The sequence below is a fragment of the Sus scrofa genome, chromosome 3, assembly GCF_000003025.6.
Source record: "Sus scrofa isolate TJ Tabasco breed Duroc chromosome 3, Sscrofa11.1, whole genome shotgun sequence".
NCBI lineage: Eukaryota > Metazoa > Chordata > Mammalia > Artiodactyla > Suidae > Sus > Sus scrofa.
The window spans coordinates 24795256-24813728 of record NC_010445.4 but is presented as its reverse complement, the minus strand read 5'-3'; the positions used below and the strand labels follow the sequence as shown (position 1 = coordinate 24813728).

The following is an 18473-nucleotide window of genomic DNA, read 5'->3' as shown; positions in this document are numbered from 1 at the left end:
ATGGCTTTTTTGGCTTCCATCGTGAATTTAAAAATTGAGTCCTGGTCACGCAGAAAGCTTTTGTTATTTGTTTCTAGCAAATCCTGTAGGAAAAGGACTAGTCTGTAAATCACCTCAAATCAACTTCTTTGTAAAGCTTTGTGTAACATCACCCAGGTACTCAGTAAAGTGGTGCTGGGAAAACTGATCTTGATTGAATTAGTTCTTAATTGTTGGGCCCAGAGACCCTGGGAACTAACTGGTCCCAAGAATCCAGAGCCTTGGGACTTCCCGTCATGGCTCAGCAGAAATGAATCCAACTAGGAACCATTAGGTTGTGGGTTCGATCCCTGGCCTCGCTCAGTGGGTTAAAGATCTGGTGTCGCAGATGCAGCTCAGATCCTGCGTTGTTGTGGCTGTGGTGTAGGCCGGCAGCTGCAGCTCCGATTTGACTCCTAGACTCCTAGCCTGGGAACTTCCATATGCTGCAGGTGCAGCCCTAAAAAGCAAAAAAAAAAAAAAAAAAAAAAAAAGGAAAGAAAAAAAAAAGAAGCCAGAGCCTTTCCAAAAATGAAAGTTACGCAATATGCAATTTCTGGTTAGGGTCAGGAGCTGTGCAACCTGGGCAGGTAGAAGGGAATTCTTAGGTAATCACATATGCCAGGAGTCCAACTGTCAGTTCTGTGGAAGCTCTAACAGCTCCTCTGATTTCTTTTATTGTTTACCTAATATACAGTGTTAAAATTTTTACTGCTCTTTTTAACTTCAGTAGAAGCAAAATTAGCCTGCTATTGGAGTTTAATATGCTATTTCAATCATTTTTAAAATTTGCATCACAATAAATGCACGACTATTCAAAAGACAGTAGATCTGTGAGTCACCTCAAATCATCTTCCTTATGACTTTGGATCATATCACTCAAGTCCTCAGTAAAGTTTTAGTTGCCAAACATGATGGTCTGGAAAGACATCATCATAAAAGGGGAAGACAGCCTTTCTCCTCCCCAGCCTGGTGGTAGCAGCAGTGGTTCTGGGGAGGCTGGTGGGAATTCCAGGGGACCAGAACAGATCTGGTGGCCAACTGTAGAGGAATGGTCTAGAATATAGGTTAGAAGCTGGTTTTGCAGTGCGGACTGACAGCACATCAACCATGGTACAACAAACACTGGCCCAAATGCTCCAGAGGGAGAGGGGTTTGCTGGTATCACGCCACTGGGCTGGGACTTTGGGGTTAGCATATTTTTGTATAACATGTCAATAAACACCTTTTTGTGCTTAAATTTCCAAGGAGCTTCCATGGAAATGATCATATATATATATCTTTTTGTTGTTGCTCATTAATGGGATGCATTGTATGAACAGTTATCTTAGCATCTCAATATGTTTTCTATGGGTTTTATTGGAGTTCGAATGCTTTTTTTAGCAAAATCCCCACCAAATTACTTTCAGGTACAGGCTTAGGAGCTTTGTACTTTGTGATTTCCAAGTCAGGGCTGTGGGGTCAACCAGTTTGAATCTGAATCCTAGTTCTGCCACTGTACATGCTGGATGAACTTGAATAAGAAACTTAAGCCTTCTGATCCCGTTTCCTCCACTGTAAAATCAGATAATATTGGTAACATGTAAACTCCCAGTCTTGTGGTGAGGCACAAATGAAATCATTTTGTAAAATGTTTAGCTGGCAGGTGTTTAATACAGATTATTAAGGGAGTTCCCTTCATGGCGCAGCCGAAACGAATCCAACGAGGAACCATGAGGTTGTGAGTTCGATCCCTGGCCTCGCTCAGTGGGTTAAGGATCCAGCGTTGCTGTGAGCTGTGGAGTAGGTTTCAGACTTGGGGTGGATCTGGCGTTGTTGTGGCTGTGGTATAGGTTGGCAGCTGTAGCTCTGATTAGCCTGGGAACCTCCATATGCATGGGTGTGACCTTAAAGAAAAAAAAAGATTATTAATAAGTATTAATTGAGGCTTTTTAGTTTATTATTAAAGCAATGAAACTATGATCAGTAGTAATGACTTCATAGAAAATTAGTAAACTTATTAGTAATGTAGGGAGCAGTAACCAGGATGGTGGGATCAGGATTACTGATTTTTCCTTTTGTTTTAGCCTCTCCTACAGCACTTCATGGCTCTTTTAAGTTTTCTATTTTGAAAATTAAAAAACGTCATATTAAAGTATTTACCTTGATTATTGAGTTGGCTTCCCCTTAAATGTTACAGCCAATGGATGTAAGAGGTCCACTCCTCTCACTCCCAGTCTCTGTCTTGGAAAGTGGGGGACTGAGTGGTGGGCCGGGAGGAGCCAGGGGTGAAATATTTGGGAAGCCTGAGAAAGGCGGGCTGGGCGCCCCAGAAGCTGGCAAGTGGCCTATAAGGGACAAGCTGGGGAGTGGGGCGCTGGGGCACGTGCGGAGAGGGGCGGAGGCGGCACGCGTTGGGTCCTTTCGCCCGTGGGTGTGGGTACCGGTTCACGGGGCGGCGCCTTTAAGGGGTGGGCGGTGCCTTTAGGGGTCCGCGTGGCGCAGAGGCTGCAAACCGGTCCCCCCGCCCCGGGTTCCGCGGGTGGCTGGACGGTTGGGGAAAGCGTTGGAAGGAGGCGCCATGCTAGGTGGAAGGGCGCCCCTCAGCGGCGGTGCGGAGGCAGTTGCCGAGGCCCGAGCCGTGAGTGTCTGGATCTTCCCGCCCCTCCTCCTCCTCCCTAATCCCTCCTCCTCCTGATGCCCCGCCTAACCCCGCGGAGGTGGACTCGCTGATCGCGGGACTTCAAGATTTCAAGCTTTAAGGCTTGCTCTCCCTCTTCCCTCATCCATTCCTCCAACCCCATGCAATCACGCAAAATCTCCCTAGGGCCTTAGGGTGACTTTTAACTTTTTTTTTTTTGGTTGTAACCTTGTGATTGGAAGGACAGTTTGGGGAGATTCTGTCAACTATGTTTTAATTTACCTTTAAGGCACATGAGTTGACGTCTGAATCTCAGCTATCATGTAGGGGAATATCATTTTACCCATACCGAAAGATTTTTCTTTTCTTTTCTTTTCTTTTTTTTTTAAATTGAGGCGTTCCCTCTGTGGTGTAGCCGGGTCAGTGGTGGGACACGGGTTCGATCCCCAGCCTAGAACAGTGGGTTAAAGGATGTGGCATTGCAGCAGCTGCCCCTCCCTGCCCCCTAAAAGAGAGAGAGGCAGAGAGGGAGTGAGACAGAGGTAGAATTCACCATTTTTACCATTGTAAAGTATCAGAATTCAGTGGCTTTTATTATATTCACAGTGTTGTGAAACTGTCACCACTATCTAATCTGGAACATTTTAATCTGCCTTAAAATAAACCCTGTACTCAAGAGAAGTCACTCATCATTCCCCTTATTTCCAGCCCCTGGCTGGAAATAAATAGGCTTTCTGTCTGTGTGATTTGCCAATTCTGGGCATTTCTTGCGTGGATGGAAGTAATCAATAAACGAGTTTATAGTAGAAAAAACAGTTTTGTTTGAGCCAAATTGAGGACTATATTCCAGGAGATGGGCTCTCAGATAGCTCTAAGGAACTGCTCCAGAGAAGCATGGTTTTCCTCATAGTTTTGTATCTTATCAGAACAAAGAACACCAAACAAGTCAGGGATACAGTCTTTGAAGATTTCAAAAAACCCCAAAACTAAATTAGCTTGTATACAGTGAGTCAGTATGTCCTTGGAACCTGGGAAGGGAGTCTTATCATCAAAGTACTAGCATTGACATCTCAGGAAGGGAGGCATTTAATCTTTATTTTTAATTAGCACATTCTTTGCTTCAAGTCAGTACACCCTTTTCTTTAATGATTAAAGCAGATGTATGATGTGTATTTGATATGATACAAACAGGGTGATTTAGTTACCATCAAATTCAAGTTAAATCATGTTTAAGCGAGAATGACTTCTTCATAACTCAGTATGTGGAAATTTCTTCCATCGTATAAATAGAATCATATAATACGTGATCTTTTGTATTGGGCTTCTTCTGCTTAGCGTATGTTCAAGATTCCTGGGTGTTGTGTCATGGATTACATTTTGGATAATACCAAAATTTTGTTTATTCATTCTCATGGACTTTTGGGTTGGTTCCGCCTTTTGGCTATTATGAATAATGCTACCATGAACCTTTCTGTCTATGTTTTTGTGTTAACAAATCTATTCCTTACAACCTAGGAGTGGAATTGCAAGGTCATATGGCAACTCTATGTCTAACTTTTTGAGGAAGAGCCAAACTTTTCTGATCAGCTCGTGCTTGGTTCTTGGATTGGTTGGCATCAAGGTGAAGTTTCAAGGATCATTAATTAACCTTCTGTTTTCAACCAGCGTGGGTGTAGGGTTTACATGCTTGCCCTCAGCAGTTTTCATCTAGTGAGGGGTCTGCTTCCTGCAAAAATAGCTTGAGGATGTCTGTCAGGATTTTATCTTTATCTTTCAGGGAACTGGGAATTCAGTACTTTTGCTAGGTGGCAAATTTACACTCCTATTTTCGTCTTTTGGAAACTATGTACATATTTCCCTGGAACAGAGAGTTTATTTGTATTCCTGTGGGTCTCCGGGTATTGTCTCAAAGGCTTTAGGCATTTTGTTTTAATGGGCCTGTGAAGTCTGCTTGCTCAAGGCCATTCCCTCCATCCTTTTAAAAAATGGTTATACTTGAGTTCCCATCGTGTGTGGCTCAGTGGTTAACGAATCCGACTAGGAACTATGAGGTTGTGGGTTCCATCCTTGGCCTCTCTCGGTTAAGTAAGGATCCAGCGTTGCTGTGAAGTGTGGTGTAGGTTGTAGACACAGCTTGGATCCTGCATGCCTGTGGCTGTGATGTAGGCTGCTGGCTCTAGCTGCGATTTGACCCCTAGCCTGGGAACCTCCATATGCCACTGGTGCAGCACTAAAAACAAACAAACAAAAAGATGTAATTTTTTTAGTATTAATACAAGATGTAGCACCTCCTTTTCCCTCCTTGATTTTCTTAGTCATTTCTGACTTTGATAGCCCAATGAGGCTGTTAAGAGTGCTAAGGAAATTCTGACACATATCGCAATGTGGCTGCATCTTGAAGACATTTTATGCTAAGTGAAATAAGCCAATTATGAAATGTTAAACAAGGGTTTCCACTTATATGAAGTACCTGGAGTAGTCAAATTTGCAGTTATGGAAAGTAGGATGGAGATTACCAGCAACTAAACGGAGGAGGGAATAGTGAGTTGTGGGCTTTTTGGTTTTGTTTGTTTGTTTGTTTGTTTTTTGCTTTTTAGGGCCACCTCTGATGCATATGGATGTTCCCACACCAGGGGTCAAATCAGAGCTACAGCTGCTGGCCTGCGACACAGCCACAGCAATACCAGATCTGAGCCGAGTCTGGGACCTACACCACAGCTCACGGCAACGCTGAATCCTTAACCCACTGAGCAAGGCCAGAGATGGAACCCAAAACCTCACAGTTCTAGTTGGAGTCATTTCCTCTGTGCCACAACAGGAACTCTGTGAGTTGTTGTTTAATGGCTACAGAGTTTTAGTTTGGGATGAGGCACCTGTTCTACAGACGGATAGCGATGGTGTTTGCCCAGCAATGTGAATGTGATTGCTGTCACTGGATTGCACACTTAAAAATGGTTAAAGTGGTAAATTTTATGTCATGTATATTTTATCACAATTAAAAGTGCATGGCCTTTCAGCCAACTTCTCCATAGTAGCAAATGACCCTGGGGAAAAATTATGTTGGCTAAGTATTATAATTTTTCTGATTTTATGAATGATAAACAGCCATAGGTTACTTATTTTGCTCACAATTATACAGCTTGTGAGAGAGATGGGATTTGACATCAGGAAGCCTAACTTTATTTTTTATTTTTATTTTTGCTTTTAAGGGCCACACCCATGGCATATGGAGATTGCCAGGCTAGGGGTCCAGCTACAGCTGCCGGCCTGCGCCACAGCCACAGCCACAGCAACACTGGATCCGAGCCATGTCTACGACCTACACCACAGCTCACATCAACTCTGGATCCTTAACCCAATGATCAAGGCCAGGAATCGACCCTGCAACCTCATGGTTCCTAGCTGGATGCGCTTCCGCTGTGCCATGATGGGAACTCCAAGGAAGCCTAACTTTAGATACCAGATTTTTACGTACTATGCCCTAATATCTAGACCATGTGAAAAAAATCATGACAGTTTGGAACCTACCTAATGCTTAGCATAGAATGTGACACAGAGCACATATTACATAAATAGTAAGTATTCAGTGTTATAATTTGTGAGACTCTCTCAGAACCTATCAAAATAATAACTGGTATTTTGCACTTACAGTTTACATCTCTCTCTGTGAAAATGGATGGAGCTGCAGCTTATTGATCTTTGCATCTCTATTGACTAATATTTTTGTACATTTTAGAAAATCATCACATGTGAATTTAATGAATTACTATAAAAACAGGAGCGGCCAAATATTTCTTTCAAATTATTTTTTTTTGTAGTTTCATCAAGATTGATGGAAAAAAAAAGAAGGAGGCCATCCTTTTACTTGACTAAACATAACATTTTGGCAGGTACCTTAAATTTGAAAATCTCTACTTCCTTTTTAGAGTTGAACTCCCATTCTTTGTGGTAAAATGGATTTGTCGTGGCTCAACCAGTTTGCAGTCCTCCTCTGGAAAAATTTCATACTAAAGGTGGGTGGAATTATGTACGAGTAACAGTTGTAAAGACTCATGAAATTGAAAGGAAAACATTTTAATATTAATACAAGACACAGCACCTCCTATTTTAACAGCTCCTTCATTTCATTTCAGTTTCCAGGTATTTTTTTTCCCCTTTTTTCCATGGCTTAAGGTAGCTTTCTAAATCTGAAGAGTACCAATAAGGTATATGAATAGAATGAATAATGAAATGTGAAAAAGGTGAAAAAGACAATCCAGAGACGCATTCATGTTGTAGAATGGAGCTGAATAATATACAAACATATTATAACACACGCGTATACACATATGCTACTCTTTTTTCTTTTTTGGTCTTTTTCGCTATTTCTTGGGCCGCCCCTGCGGCATATGGAGGTTCCCAGGCTAGGGGTCCAATCAGAGCCATAGCCACCGGCCTACGCCAGAGCCACAGCAACGCAGGATCCGAGCCGCGTCTGCAACCTACACCACAGCTCACGGCAACACCGGATCCTTAACCCACTGAGCAAGGGCAGGGACCGAACCCGCCACCTCATGGTTCCTAGTCGGATTCGTTAACCACTGCGCCACGATGGGAACGCCTCACATATGCTACTCTTAAGGTTAATTAGCTCAATGTTGTTTCTCTTGCAGAAGCGGAAAGTAGTTTCTTTAACTGTGGAAATTTCCTTGACGTTTCTGTTCTCGGCACTGATTTTGCTTCATCGCAGAGACTTGGCAAAGGATTATCGAAATGCCACTCTTTTCAATCCTCTTCCTTTGAAGGAACTGCCCGGTTTCCTCACTGATAGGAAGCATGAATATATACTGGTTTATGTGCCTTCTGAAAGTGATGTGGCAAAAAATATTACTGAGATGGTGAAGAATGACTTAAATGCCCGTCTTAAAGGTTAGAAATTATGACGTCTAAAATGTTTTTTATATAGTAATTGATCCTTTGCTTCAGAAGAGGCCCGCTTCATTGACTTTGGTAACTTGTATATTCATCTCTTAAACATAACATTATGAGCTTTGTCAAATAACATCAAACATAGCTTCATGTAAGTATAAACAAAATATGACATTTAAAATTAGATGATGGAGTTATGTAATTCTAAATCTTCTTTGTCTCTGGTTATGCTTCTTAAACTAGGGTAAGTACCTGAGAGTGTGCCAAACGGACCCAAAGCCTCACGGTGAATTTGGCAGTTTTTTCCTGGATGCATAAACTTTACTAATTTTACATTTTATAAAAATATTACTTAAGCATGATATATGAATGCATTTGAAAGGATGATTAAAACCATGTAGATTATTTTTAAAAATCTTTATCTCCTTACCCTCTCTTTGCTCTCAGTTTTTCTGCTTTGTCTCCCACTGTGAAAAACACTGTCAGAAATTTGATAAGAATCCTTCCATTCTTGTCTCATGCTTTTATGTATGTGTGTGTGTGTGGCTTTATCCTGCTACATTTTTAAAAAATTATATATTGATTTTTCTCATTTTAAGGGTTTTTAGATAGGAGGGGAGGATAGATACACTCTATAATATTTTCACTTTTTAAAAGTGAAAATATTATATTTATGTAACTTACTGTAAAATTCCCATGCACTTTTATTTATTTATTTATTTTTAATTATTATTATTATTATTATTTTTTGTCTTTTAGCCTTTTCTAGGGCTGCTCCCGCGGCATATGGAGGTTCCCAGGCTAGGGCTGGAATCGGAGCTGCAGCCACTGGCCTACACCACAGCCACAGTAACGCAGGATCCGAGCCGCGTCTGCAACCTACACCACAGCTCACGGCAACACCGGATCCTTAACCCACTGAACAAGGCCAGGGATCGAACCTGCAACCTCATGATTCCTAGTCGGATTCGTTAACCACTGAGCCACGACAAAATTCCTGTGCACTTTTAACATATAAACCATGAATGTCCAAAGAACTTTAGTGATTTAGGTTCCATTTCAGGTACTCCAGTATGTAGACGTGGGAGATAGAGAACAGGCTGCTGTTCTTACCCTTTGCTCTTGTGGGTGTATCAGTGGAAAAGACTCATAAGAAGCACTGTCATTCTGTCATGTCGAGGCCATCAAGAGAGAGGGTGCCTAAAGACTGGAGTAGAGAGATCTGCCTGGTTGAAGGTCCATGGTGACATAGATTAATAAATGTCTCATTACCAAGTGCTAACTTCAAAGGAAGGAAGCTGAGAAACTTTGCTGATGAGGCCTGATCCTCTCTCTTAGTTTCTGTTGAACCAACTCCTTAGCAAAATAGCCCGGTGGATATAAAAAGATAATGTGTAAAAGTCTTTATTTGGAAACCTCCCACCTTCAGTTTATAGTGCTATTCTAAATTTTTTTTTTAAAAAACCTATTCCCTGGGAGCTTTTAATCTACTAATTCAAGGTCAGATGTTATAGCATCTGAACAGTATAACATGGTATAGATTACCAGTAGTAGGATCATTTGTCATAAGAAACCTGGTGTTGGGTTAAGACTCTGATGTTGGTATTTGATGACTTGTTTAATCGACACAGAGTCATGATTTCTGTTAAACCCTTTGGCAAAGAATTCCTGAGAACTATATAGACTTTATTTTTAGCATGCTGATCCAGAAGGTGCCACATCCACACACATTTGATTTTGAACAATTTCAAACCTATAGAGAAAATGCAAAATTGCTGCAATTTACCAGTAACATCTGTCCCATTTGCTTTATCCTTCCTTCTCCTTCTATCTATATAAAATGCATTATATTTAGTATTTTTGATATACTATATTTAATGTATATGTAACACTTGTAGGAATGTATATAACATTATTGGATTTTTTCTGAACCATTGAGAATAAATTGTATTCACGACACTTCACCTTCAAACACTTTATGCGTTTCCTAAGAATTAGGATATTCTCCAACAAAATCTTTACAGTGATCACACCTAAGAATTTTTAAATCGACATGAAAATGTTATCTAATATACAGTCAATATTTATATTTCTCTCATTCTACTAATAAGCTTCTTGAGAATTTATTTTCTCTTTTAGTAATCCAGGATTCAGCTGGAGATATATGAATCTGTATTGCGGGTGGCAAACTTCTATAAAGGGCCAGACAGTACATATTTTAAGTTTTATGGGCTGTCTATATTCCATCAAATATTCCGTTTTTTAAGAACTCATTAGAAATGTAAAAATCATTCACAGCTCACAAGCCCATAGCAAAACAGACTGTGAGGTAGATTTGACCTGTACAGAGTGAATTTGTTGACCCCTGCCTTAGAATTACTTCCTTCTGTTGTTTTTTCTTTAATGACATTAAAATTTTTTAAGAGACTAGGCTGATTATTTCACAGAAATTTCTAATTCATATTTGCCTGATTGTTTTCTCAAGTTTAGTTTCAGCTTGAACATTTGTGTCAAACATATCACATCTTTCTTAATAGGGTCTTTCCTAGTGATTCCACACGAGGAAGCCCATTGCCATTTTGTTCCATAATCGGTGATGTCATATTTGCTCATTTCATTAAGATCCGTCTCCACCAGACATTCCATTGGAATGGCATTGTTTTTCTCTCTTTGTAGTGAATAAGGAATCTCTAGTTCTAGGTTAGAGCCTTTCCAGCACCTTAGAACTTCCTTTTGTGCCAACTTGCATTACTGCTCTTCCAAGTTGAGACACTATTTCTGACATCTAAGACCATAGACTAGTTTTGCCTATTTTTCACGTTATGTAAATGGAAACACTCACTGTACCATCATATATAACATACTGTGTACATAGCATAGAGTATCTACTACATAGTTTGCTTGTGTCTGCTTTCACTTAGCGTTGTATTTGCAAGATACACTCAAATTGTTAGGTCAGATTATAAATCATTCCTTTTCATTACAGTATTACATTATGCTAATATTCTATAATTTATTTTTCTCCCTGTTATTGATGGACATCTGAGTAGATTCCAGAGTTGGGTTATTATGGGTGGTGCTGTTATGAACATTTTTATATGCACATTTTGATGAGCACATATCTACCTTTCTGTTTGGTATATGAACTGAAATTATTGCGTCTTGGAGGATGTATCTGTTTACGTTTAGTAGATACTATAAAATAATTGTGTAAAGATATTTACCTTTCTACCAGAAATGTATGAGTTTCAGTTGTTCTACATCTTCAGCCACACTTGGCATGTTTGTTCTGTCTTTTCACAGGAAGTAACATAAAATTATCATTGTCTTGCTCCCTGTCTCTGGAGAAAACATCTTGATATTTCACCACTGAGCACCACGATTGTTGTATATTGCTTGTAGATGTTCTTTATAAAATTTATTTATTTATTTTTAAAAGCAAGTTAATTTCTCATTTTATTTTTTAATTTTTTTTGTCTTTTTGCCATTTATTGGGCCGCTCTCGCGGCATATGGAGTTCCCAGGCTAGGGGTCTGATCAGAGCTGTAGCCGCTGGCCTCCACCAGAGCCACAGCAACGCGGGATCCGAGCCGCGTCTGCAACCTACACCACAGCTCACGGCAATGCCGGATCCTTCACCCACTGAGCAAGGCAAGGGATCAAACCCGCAACCTCATGGTTCCTAGTCGGATTCGTTAACCACTGTGCCACGACGGGAACTCCTCTTTATAAAATTTAGATAGCTTCTTTCTATTCCTGATTTGCTGAGGATTTTTTTTTAAATCACTTATTAATGTTAAATTTTGTCAAATGCCTTTTGTTTATATCTATTAAGATTGTCATTTCATTTTTCTCATTTTGGTTAACATAATGCTTTTTCATACTTGCATACTGGAATAAACTCCACTTAGCTGGGTTTATCAATGAATTTTATTTGCTATTATTTTGTTAAGAAATTTTAACATGTGTTTACGAGATTAGTCAGTTTCAAAATCTTTATTCTATGAATTATTGAAAGTGAATACCTAATTTCCATGCAATTGGGGTTTTTCTTTTTATTTACGTTTAAAATTTTACTTATTTATTTTGCTTTTTTGGGCTGCAACTGGGGCGTATGGAGGTTCCTAGGCTAGGGGTCGAATCAGAGCTACAGCTGCTGCCCTATAACACAGAAACACAGGATCCGAGCCACGTGCCAGATCCTTAACCCACTGAGCAAGGCCAGGAATTGAACCCACAACCTCACGGTTTCTGGTCAGATTCATTTCCACTGTGCCAAGGCGGGAACTCCTGGAGTTTTTCTTATGGAAACTATGGAAGTTCCAAGTCAAGGGCTCGAATTGGAGCTGCAGCTGCCAGCCTACACCACAGCCATAGCAATGCAAGATCTGAGCCTCTTCTGCGACCTATACCACAGCTCATGGCAATTTGGGATCCTTAACCCACTGAGCAAGGCCAGGGATTGAACCCATGTCCTCATGGACAGTAGTCTGGTTTGTTACCATTCACTGAGCCACTATGGGAACTCACAGTTTTTGGGTTCTTGAAGTGTTATATCATATCTGCAAATGCTTGTTTAAGGATTTTTAGTTCAGGTTGGGACAGTTTTTCCTGCTCTGTGAAATATTTTCAAGAAAGAATGGGAGAGATTTTTTAGTGGCTGAAATGCTTTGATTTTCATTTTCTGTTTTTTTATACTAGCTTTCTATGGATGTCATATACTGCTTTTGTTCTTTTCTAATTAAATTTTTTTCCAGTTTTGTTAAAATATGATTGACATATAACATTGAATAAGTTTAAGGTATACAAAGTAATGATTGATATCGGTATATGTTGCAAAGTGATTACCACAATAAATTAACATCCATTACCTCGCAGTTACAATTATTTTTACTTATGGTGAAAACTTGAGATCTACTCTCTTAGCAACTTTTTTTTTTTTTAACATTTGTCTTTCATGATGTATTTTATTTTTTAAAATTAGTCAATGAATTTTATTACATTTATAGTTGTACAACGATCATCACAACTCAATTTTATAGCATTTCCATCCCAAACCCCCAGCGCATCCCCTCACCCTCCAACCTGTCTCATTTGGAAACCAGAAGTTTTTCAAAGTCTGTGAGTCAGTATCTGTTTTGCAAAGAAGTTCATTGTATCCTTTTTGCAGATTCCACATGAAAGTGATGGCATATGATGTTGATATCTCACTGTCTGACTGACTTCGCTTGGCATGATAATTTCTAGGTCCATCCATGTTGCTGCAAATGCCATTATTTCCTTCCTTTTAATGGATGAGTAATATTCCATTGTGTATATATACCACATCATCTTTATCCACTCCTCTGTCGATGGACACTTAGGTTGTTTCCATGTCTTGGCTATTGCAAATAGTGCTGCAATGAACACTGGAGTACATGTGTCTTGGCGAGTCATGGTTTTCTCGGGATAGATGCCCAGGAGTGGGATGGCTGTGTCAAATGGTAGTTCTATTTTTAGAACTGTTTACTGTCTTCCACAGTGGTTGCACCAATTTACATTCCCACCAACAGTGTAAGAGAGTTCCCTTTTCTCCACACCCTCTCCAGCATTTACTGTTTGTAGACTTCTGGATGATGGCCATTCTGGCTGGTGTAAGGTAGCACCTCATGGTAGTTTTGATTTGCATTTCTCTAACAATGAGTTGAACATCTTTTCATGTGTTTTTTGACCATCCATATGTCTTCTGTGGAGAAATGTCTGTTTAGATCTTTTGCCCATTTTCTGAGGGGTTGTTTGGGCTTTTTTGGTATTGAGCGATAGGAGGTGTTTATAAATTTTGTAGATCAATCCCTTGTCAGTCGCTTCATTTGCATATATTTTCTCCTATTCTCTGGGTTGTCTTTTGTTTTGTTTAGGGTTTCCTTTGCTGTGCAGAAACTTTTAAGTTCCATTTGTTTATTTTTGTTTTTATTGTCATGACTCCAGGAGGTGGATCTGAGAAGATGTTGCTGTGGTTTATGTCAGAGTGTTCAGCCTATGTTTTCCTCTAAGAGGAAGGGGCTGTCTTTTCTCCACTGTATATCCTTACCTCCTTTGTCATAGGTTAGTTGGCTTTAGGTGCGTGGGTTTAATTCTGGGCTTTCTATTCTGTTCCACTGACCTATATTTCTGTCTTTGTGCCAGTACCATATGGTTTTGATGACTGTAGCTTTGTAGTATAGTGTGAAGTCAGGGAGCCTGATTCCTCCAGCTCTATTTTTCTTTCTCAGGATGGCTTTGGCTATTCTGGGTCTTTTGTGCTTCCAAACAAACTTTAAAATATTTTGTTCGAGTTCTGTGAAAAATGTCCTTGGTAATTTTTTTTCCCTTCATCTATTTATTTATTTATGTATTTTAAATTGTTATTTCCCCAATACAATGTTTTTTCTACTGTACAGCATGGTGACCCAGTTACACATACATGTAGCCATTCTTTTTTCTCACATTATCAGGCTCCATCATAAGTGTCTAGACAAAGTTCCCAGTGCTACACAGCAGGATCTCATTGCTAATCCATTCCAAAGGCAATAGTCTGCATCTATTAACCCCAAGCTCCCAATCCACCCCACTCCCTCCCCTTCCCCCTTGGCAACCACAAGTTTATTCTCCAAGTCCATGGTTTTCTTTTCTGTGGAAAGGTTCATTTGTGCCATATATTAGATTCCAGATATAAGTGATATCATATGGTATTTGTCTTTCTCTTTCTGACTTACTTCACTCAGTATGAGAGTCTCTAGTTCCATCCATGTTGTTGCAAATCGTCCTTGATAATTTGATAGGGATAGCATTGAATCTGCAGATTGCCTTGGGTCGTATAGTCATTTTGACAATACTGATTTTTCCAGTCCAAGAGCATGGTACGTCTTCCCATCTGTTTATGTCGTCTTTGATTTCTTTCATCAGCATCTTACAGTTTTCAGAGTATAGGTTTATTCCTAAGTATTTTATTCTTTTTGATATGATGTAAATTGGATTGATTCCCTAATTTCCCTTTCTGGTCTCTCATTGTCTGTATATAGAAATGCAGTCAATTTCTGTGTATTAATTTTGTATCCTGTGACTTTGCGAAATTCAATGATGAGCTCTGACAGTTTTCTGGTAGCATCTTTAGGATTTCCTAGGTATAGTATCATGTCATCTGCAAATAGTGATAGTTGTGATTTTAGCAACTTTAAATGTACGATATAGGAGTTCCCATCGTGGATCAGTGGAAACGAATCTGACTGGCATCCATGAGGACACGTGTTCAATCCCTGGACTTGCTCAATGGGTTAGGGATCTGGCATTGCCATGAGCTATGGTGTGGGTCGCAGATGTGGCTCGGATCTGGCGTTGCTGTGGCTGTGGCATAGGCTAGCAGCTGTAGCTCCAGTTTGACCCCTAGCCTGGGATCTTCCATATGCTATAGGATGCAGCCCTAAAAAAAAAAAAAAAAAAAAAAAAAGAATACAGAGAGACGAAAAAAAAAAAGGTACAGTACAGTATTCGCAACTATGGTCACCATGTTGTACATTACATGATCAGAATTTGTAACTGAAAGTTTATAACTTTTGATCACTTTCACCCATTTCTGTTTTGTAAATAAATTCTTTTACCCCTTTAAAAATTCCACCTATAAGTGGTATCATATGGTATTTGTCTTTCTCTGACTTACTTCACTTAGTATGCTAATCTCTAGGTCCATCCCTGTTACTTCAAATGGCATTATTTTACTTTTCATTGCTGAATAATATTCCACTGTATACATGTACCATATCTTTATCCCTTCCTCTGTTGATGGGAAGTTAGGTTGCTTCCATGTCTTGACTATTGTAAATAGTGCTACAGTGAACACTGGAATGCATGAATCTTTTTGAATTATTTTGAAGATTCTGCATGTTGTTTTCCATAGTTGCTATACCAGTGTTTGTTACTACCAACAGTGTACGAGATTTTTCTTTACATCCTCACTAGCATTTGTTATCTCTTGTCTTTTGGATGATAGAGATAGCGGACAGAGCTATCTTATTGTGGTTTTGATTTGCAGTTCTTGATGTTTATTGATGAGCATCTTTTCATGTACTTGTCCATTTGAATATCTTCCTTGGGAAAATGTTTATTCAATTCCTTTGCTCATTTTATTTATTTATTTATTTATTTATTTATTTTTGCTTTTTAGGACTGAACATGCCATGGAGGTTCCCAGGCTAGGGGTTGAATCAGAGCTGTAGCAGCCACCTATGCCACAGCCACAGCAATGCAGGATCCAAGGCACGCCTGTGACCTATCACCACAGTTCATGGTAAGGCCAGATCCTTAACCCACTAAGCGAGGCCAAGGATCGAACCTGCATCCTCATCATTGATGCTGGTCAGATTCGTTTCCACTGAGCCACGACGGGAACTCCCCTTTGCCCATTTTAAAATTAGATTAGTATAGTTTTTGTTTTTCTTTGCTATTGGTTTGCATGTTTCTTACATATTTTGAATATTAACTCTATCAGATATATGGTTTACAAATATTTTCTCCCATTCCATAGATTGCCTTTTTATTTTGCTGATCATTTCTTTTGCTATACAGACGATTTTTAGTTTGATGTCTCTTGTTTATTTATTTATCTTTTTTTTAAGGCCTCACCCATGGCATATGGAGGTTCCCAGGCTAGGGGTCCAATTGGAGCTGTAACCACTGGCCTATGTCACAGCCACAGCAACATCAGATCCAAGCCACCTCTGTGACCCACACCACAGCTCATGGCAATGCTGGATCTTTAACCCCCTGAGCAAGGTCAGAGATCAAACCTGCATCCTCATGGATACTAGTCAGATTCGTTTCCACTGAGCCAGGACAGGAACTCCATATTGTTTATTTTTTATTTTGTTCATTGTGCTTTAGGTGTCATGTCCAAAAAAATCATTACCATCCTTTGTTATCTTCTAAGAGTTTTAAGATTTTACATCTTAGATTTAATTTTTTAGTCTATTTTGAGTTAATTTTTGTGAGTCATGTAAGATAAGGGTCCAACTTCATTCTTTTGCATGTGAATATTCCAATTTTTTTCCAACACCAGTTATTGAAAAAAACTATGTTTTCCTCATTGGGTTTTCTTATATCCTTTGTCAAATATTAGTTAAACATATAAACACAGTTTATTTCTGAGCTACTGACTATTCCATTGGTCTATGTGTCTTTTTAACACCACTACTATACTATTTTGATTACTATAGCTTTGCAATAAAGTTTGAAATTGGCAAGTGTGATGCTTCCAGTTTATCCTTCCTTCTCAGGATTGCTTTGGTTATTCAGGATTATGTCAATTTTTAAATGTCTTATATTATCAGAATCAGGAATATAAATTGTATATGCTCACGGTTGAGAGTTTTGATGGGCTACTCTCAACCTTGAGCATAAACAGCTTATATTCCTGATTCTATTTCTAGAATACCTTCTCCTCTTTGCATATCAGTTTTTAAAGTCAATGGGGCTCTTTTGGTGGTGAAGTTGGTGGATTTTCTTTCTTTCTTTTTTTTTTTTACAACATGAGGATTGTTTAAATATATTTTAGGGCAGTGGTGATGTGAGTGAATGTATCACTAAAGTCAATGTAGTAGTGGTATTTAGAATGCATTTCATTTAAAAAAATTTTTTTTAATTTTCCCACTGTACAGCAAGGGGATCAAGTTGTCCTTACATGTATACATTACAATTACATTTTTTTCCCCACCCTTTGTTCTGTTGCAACATGAGTATCTAGACAAAGTTCTCAATGCTATTCAGCAGGATATCCTTGTAAATCTATTCTAAGTTGTGTCTGATAAGCCCAAGCTCCCGATCCCTCCCACTCCCTCCCTCTCCCATCCCAGCAGCCACAAGTCTTTTCTCTGGATTTTCTGATTTTTGTGATTTTCTTTTCTTTGTAGGGAATATTCGATTTCCAACTCTTTCTTCCGTTTTCCTCCCTTTGCCATCAAATCTCGAAGCGTAGCTTTCTATATTCCCATTTCATCTCTGCCAGTAATTGTATTTTCCAAACACCAGTCTCTCAGGCCACACACTGTGCAGTCTTATTCTCTTATTAATTTCCCCAGTAGCCAGAGTTTTGACATATGTTCTGTCCAGAGCTATTCCTTTGTATTTTCTGCTGTTTGGTGGCACTTTCTTAGCATGGGGGTAATTGTATCTGTCTTCTGGCATCCCTCAACCCGTACTCCACTCTCATCTTCTCTGATAAGCCTGTGTCTGACTCTTCACTGGTATCGGCTCAGTGGTTGGTTCTGCTGGAAAATGGCTCTATCGTTTCCTACTTAACACTTAATTTGAAGTTTGTGGTATTCTGTTTCCTAGTCATGTAGCAGGTGTGTGTTATGTTATGAGTGTTTCCCCCCCTTATTTCTTTGATTTTTTTTTTTCCTCTTGGAGGATGTGTAGTGAGTTTCTGAATGAGGTAACTGTCAGTAATCTACAGTAATCCAAAACTTTATACAACATTTTCAGTTAGGAAATATTTAGAGATCAGATGAAACTTTTTTGCAGTGGAATAGGTTTCCAGTTTCCAGTTCTCACTGGCTAAAAAAATGCTTGTTGCTGTTGCTGTTACTTTCTCATTCAGGACCTGTTTGGTTGTTCCCATAACAAAATCATGTAGCTTAAGTAAGAAAAAATTTTCTGTCCCAATTTTTATATTTGCTTTGCCCTAGGCTAAGGCATATTACTCACCCCTGTTCTGAGCCACCTCAATGAGCCTGAAACACTTAACTAGCTGAACGCAGAATTGCTTCTCTTTGGTTTTCTTTTCTTTCTCTCTTTCTTTCTTTCTTTCTTGGCTTTGCCAGTTTTATTTCATGTGTGTATTTTTTAAGGCTTTAAAAAATGTATTAGAGTTGATTTGCAATGTTCTTTCAGCTTCTGCTATACAGCAAATTGACCC

At 39.3% G+C, this 18473-nt stretch overlaps 1 protein-coding gene across 1 annotated transcript in view; it reads left to right on the top strand.

Annotated features, from left to right (window-relative positions):
- Positions 4017-18473, top strand: part of LOC100622606 (ATP-binding cassette sub-family A member 3-like) — a 200897-nt gene continuing 186440 nt past the window's right edge. The window contains exons 1-3 of the mRNA XM_021088375.1: positions 4017-4259; positions 6565-6651; positions 7291-7546. Coding sequence (XP_020944034.1) covers positions 6592-6651; positions 7291-7546 — 316 coding nt within the window. The 5' untranslated portion in view covers positions 4017-4259; positions 6565-6591. The remainder of the gene's footprint in view (positions 4260-6564; positions 6652-7290; positions 7547-18473) is intronic.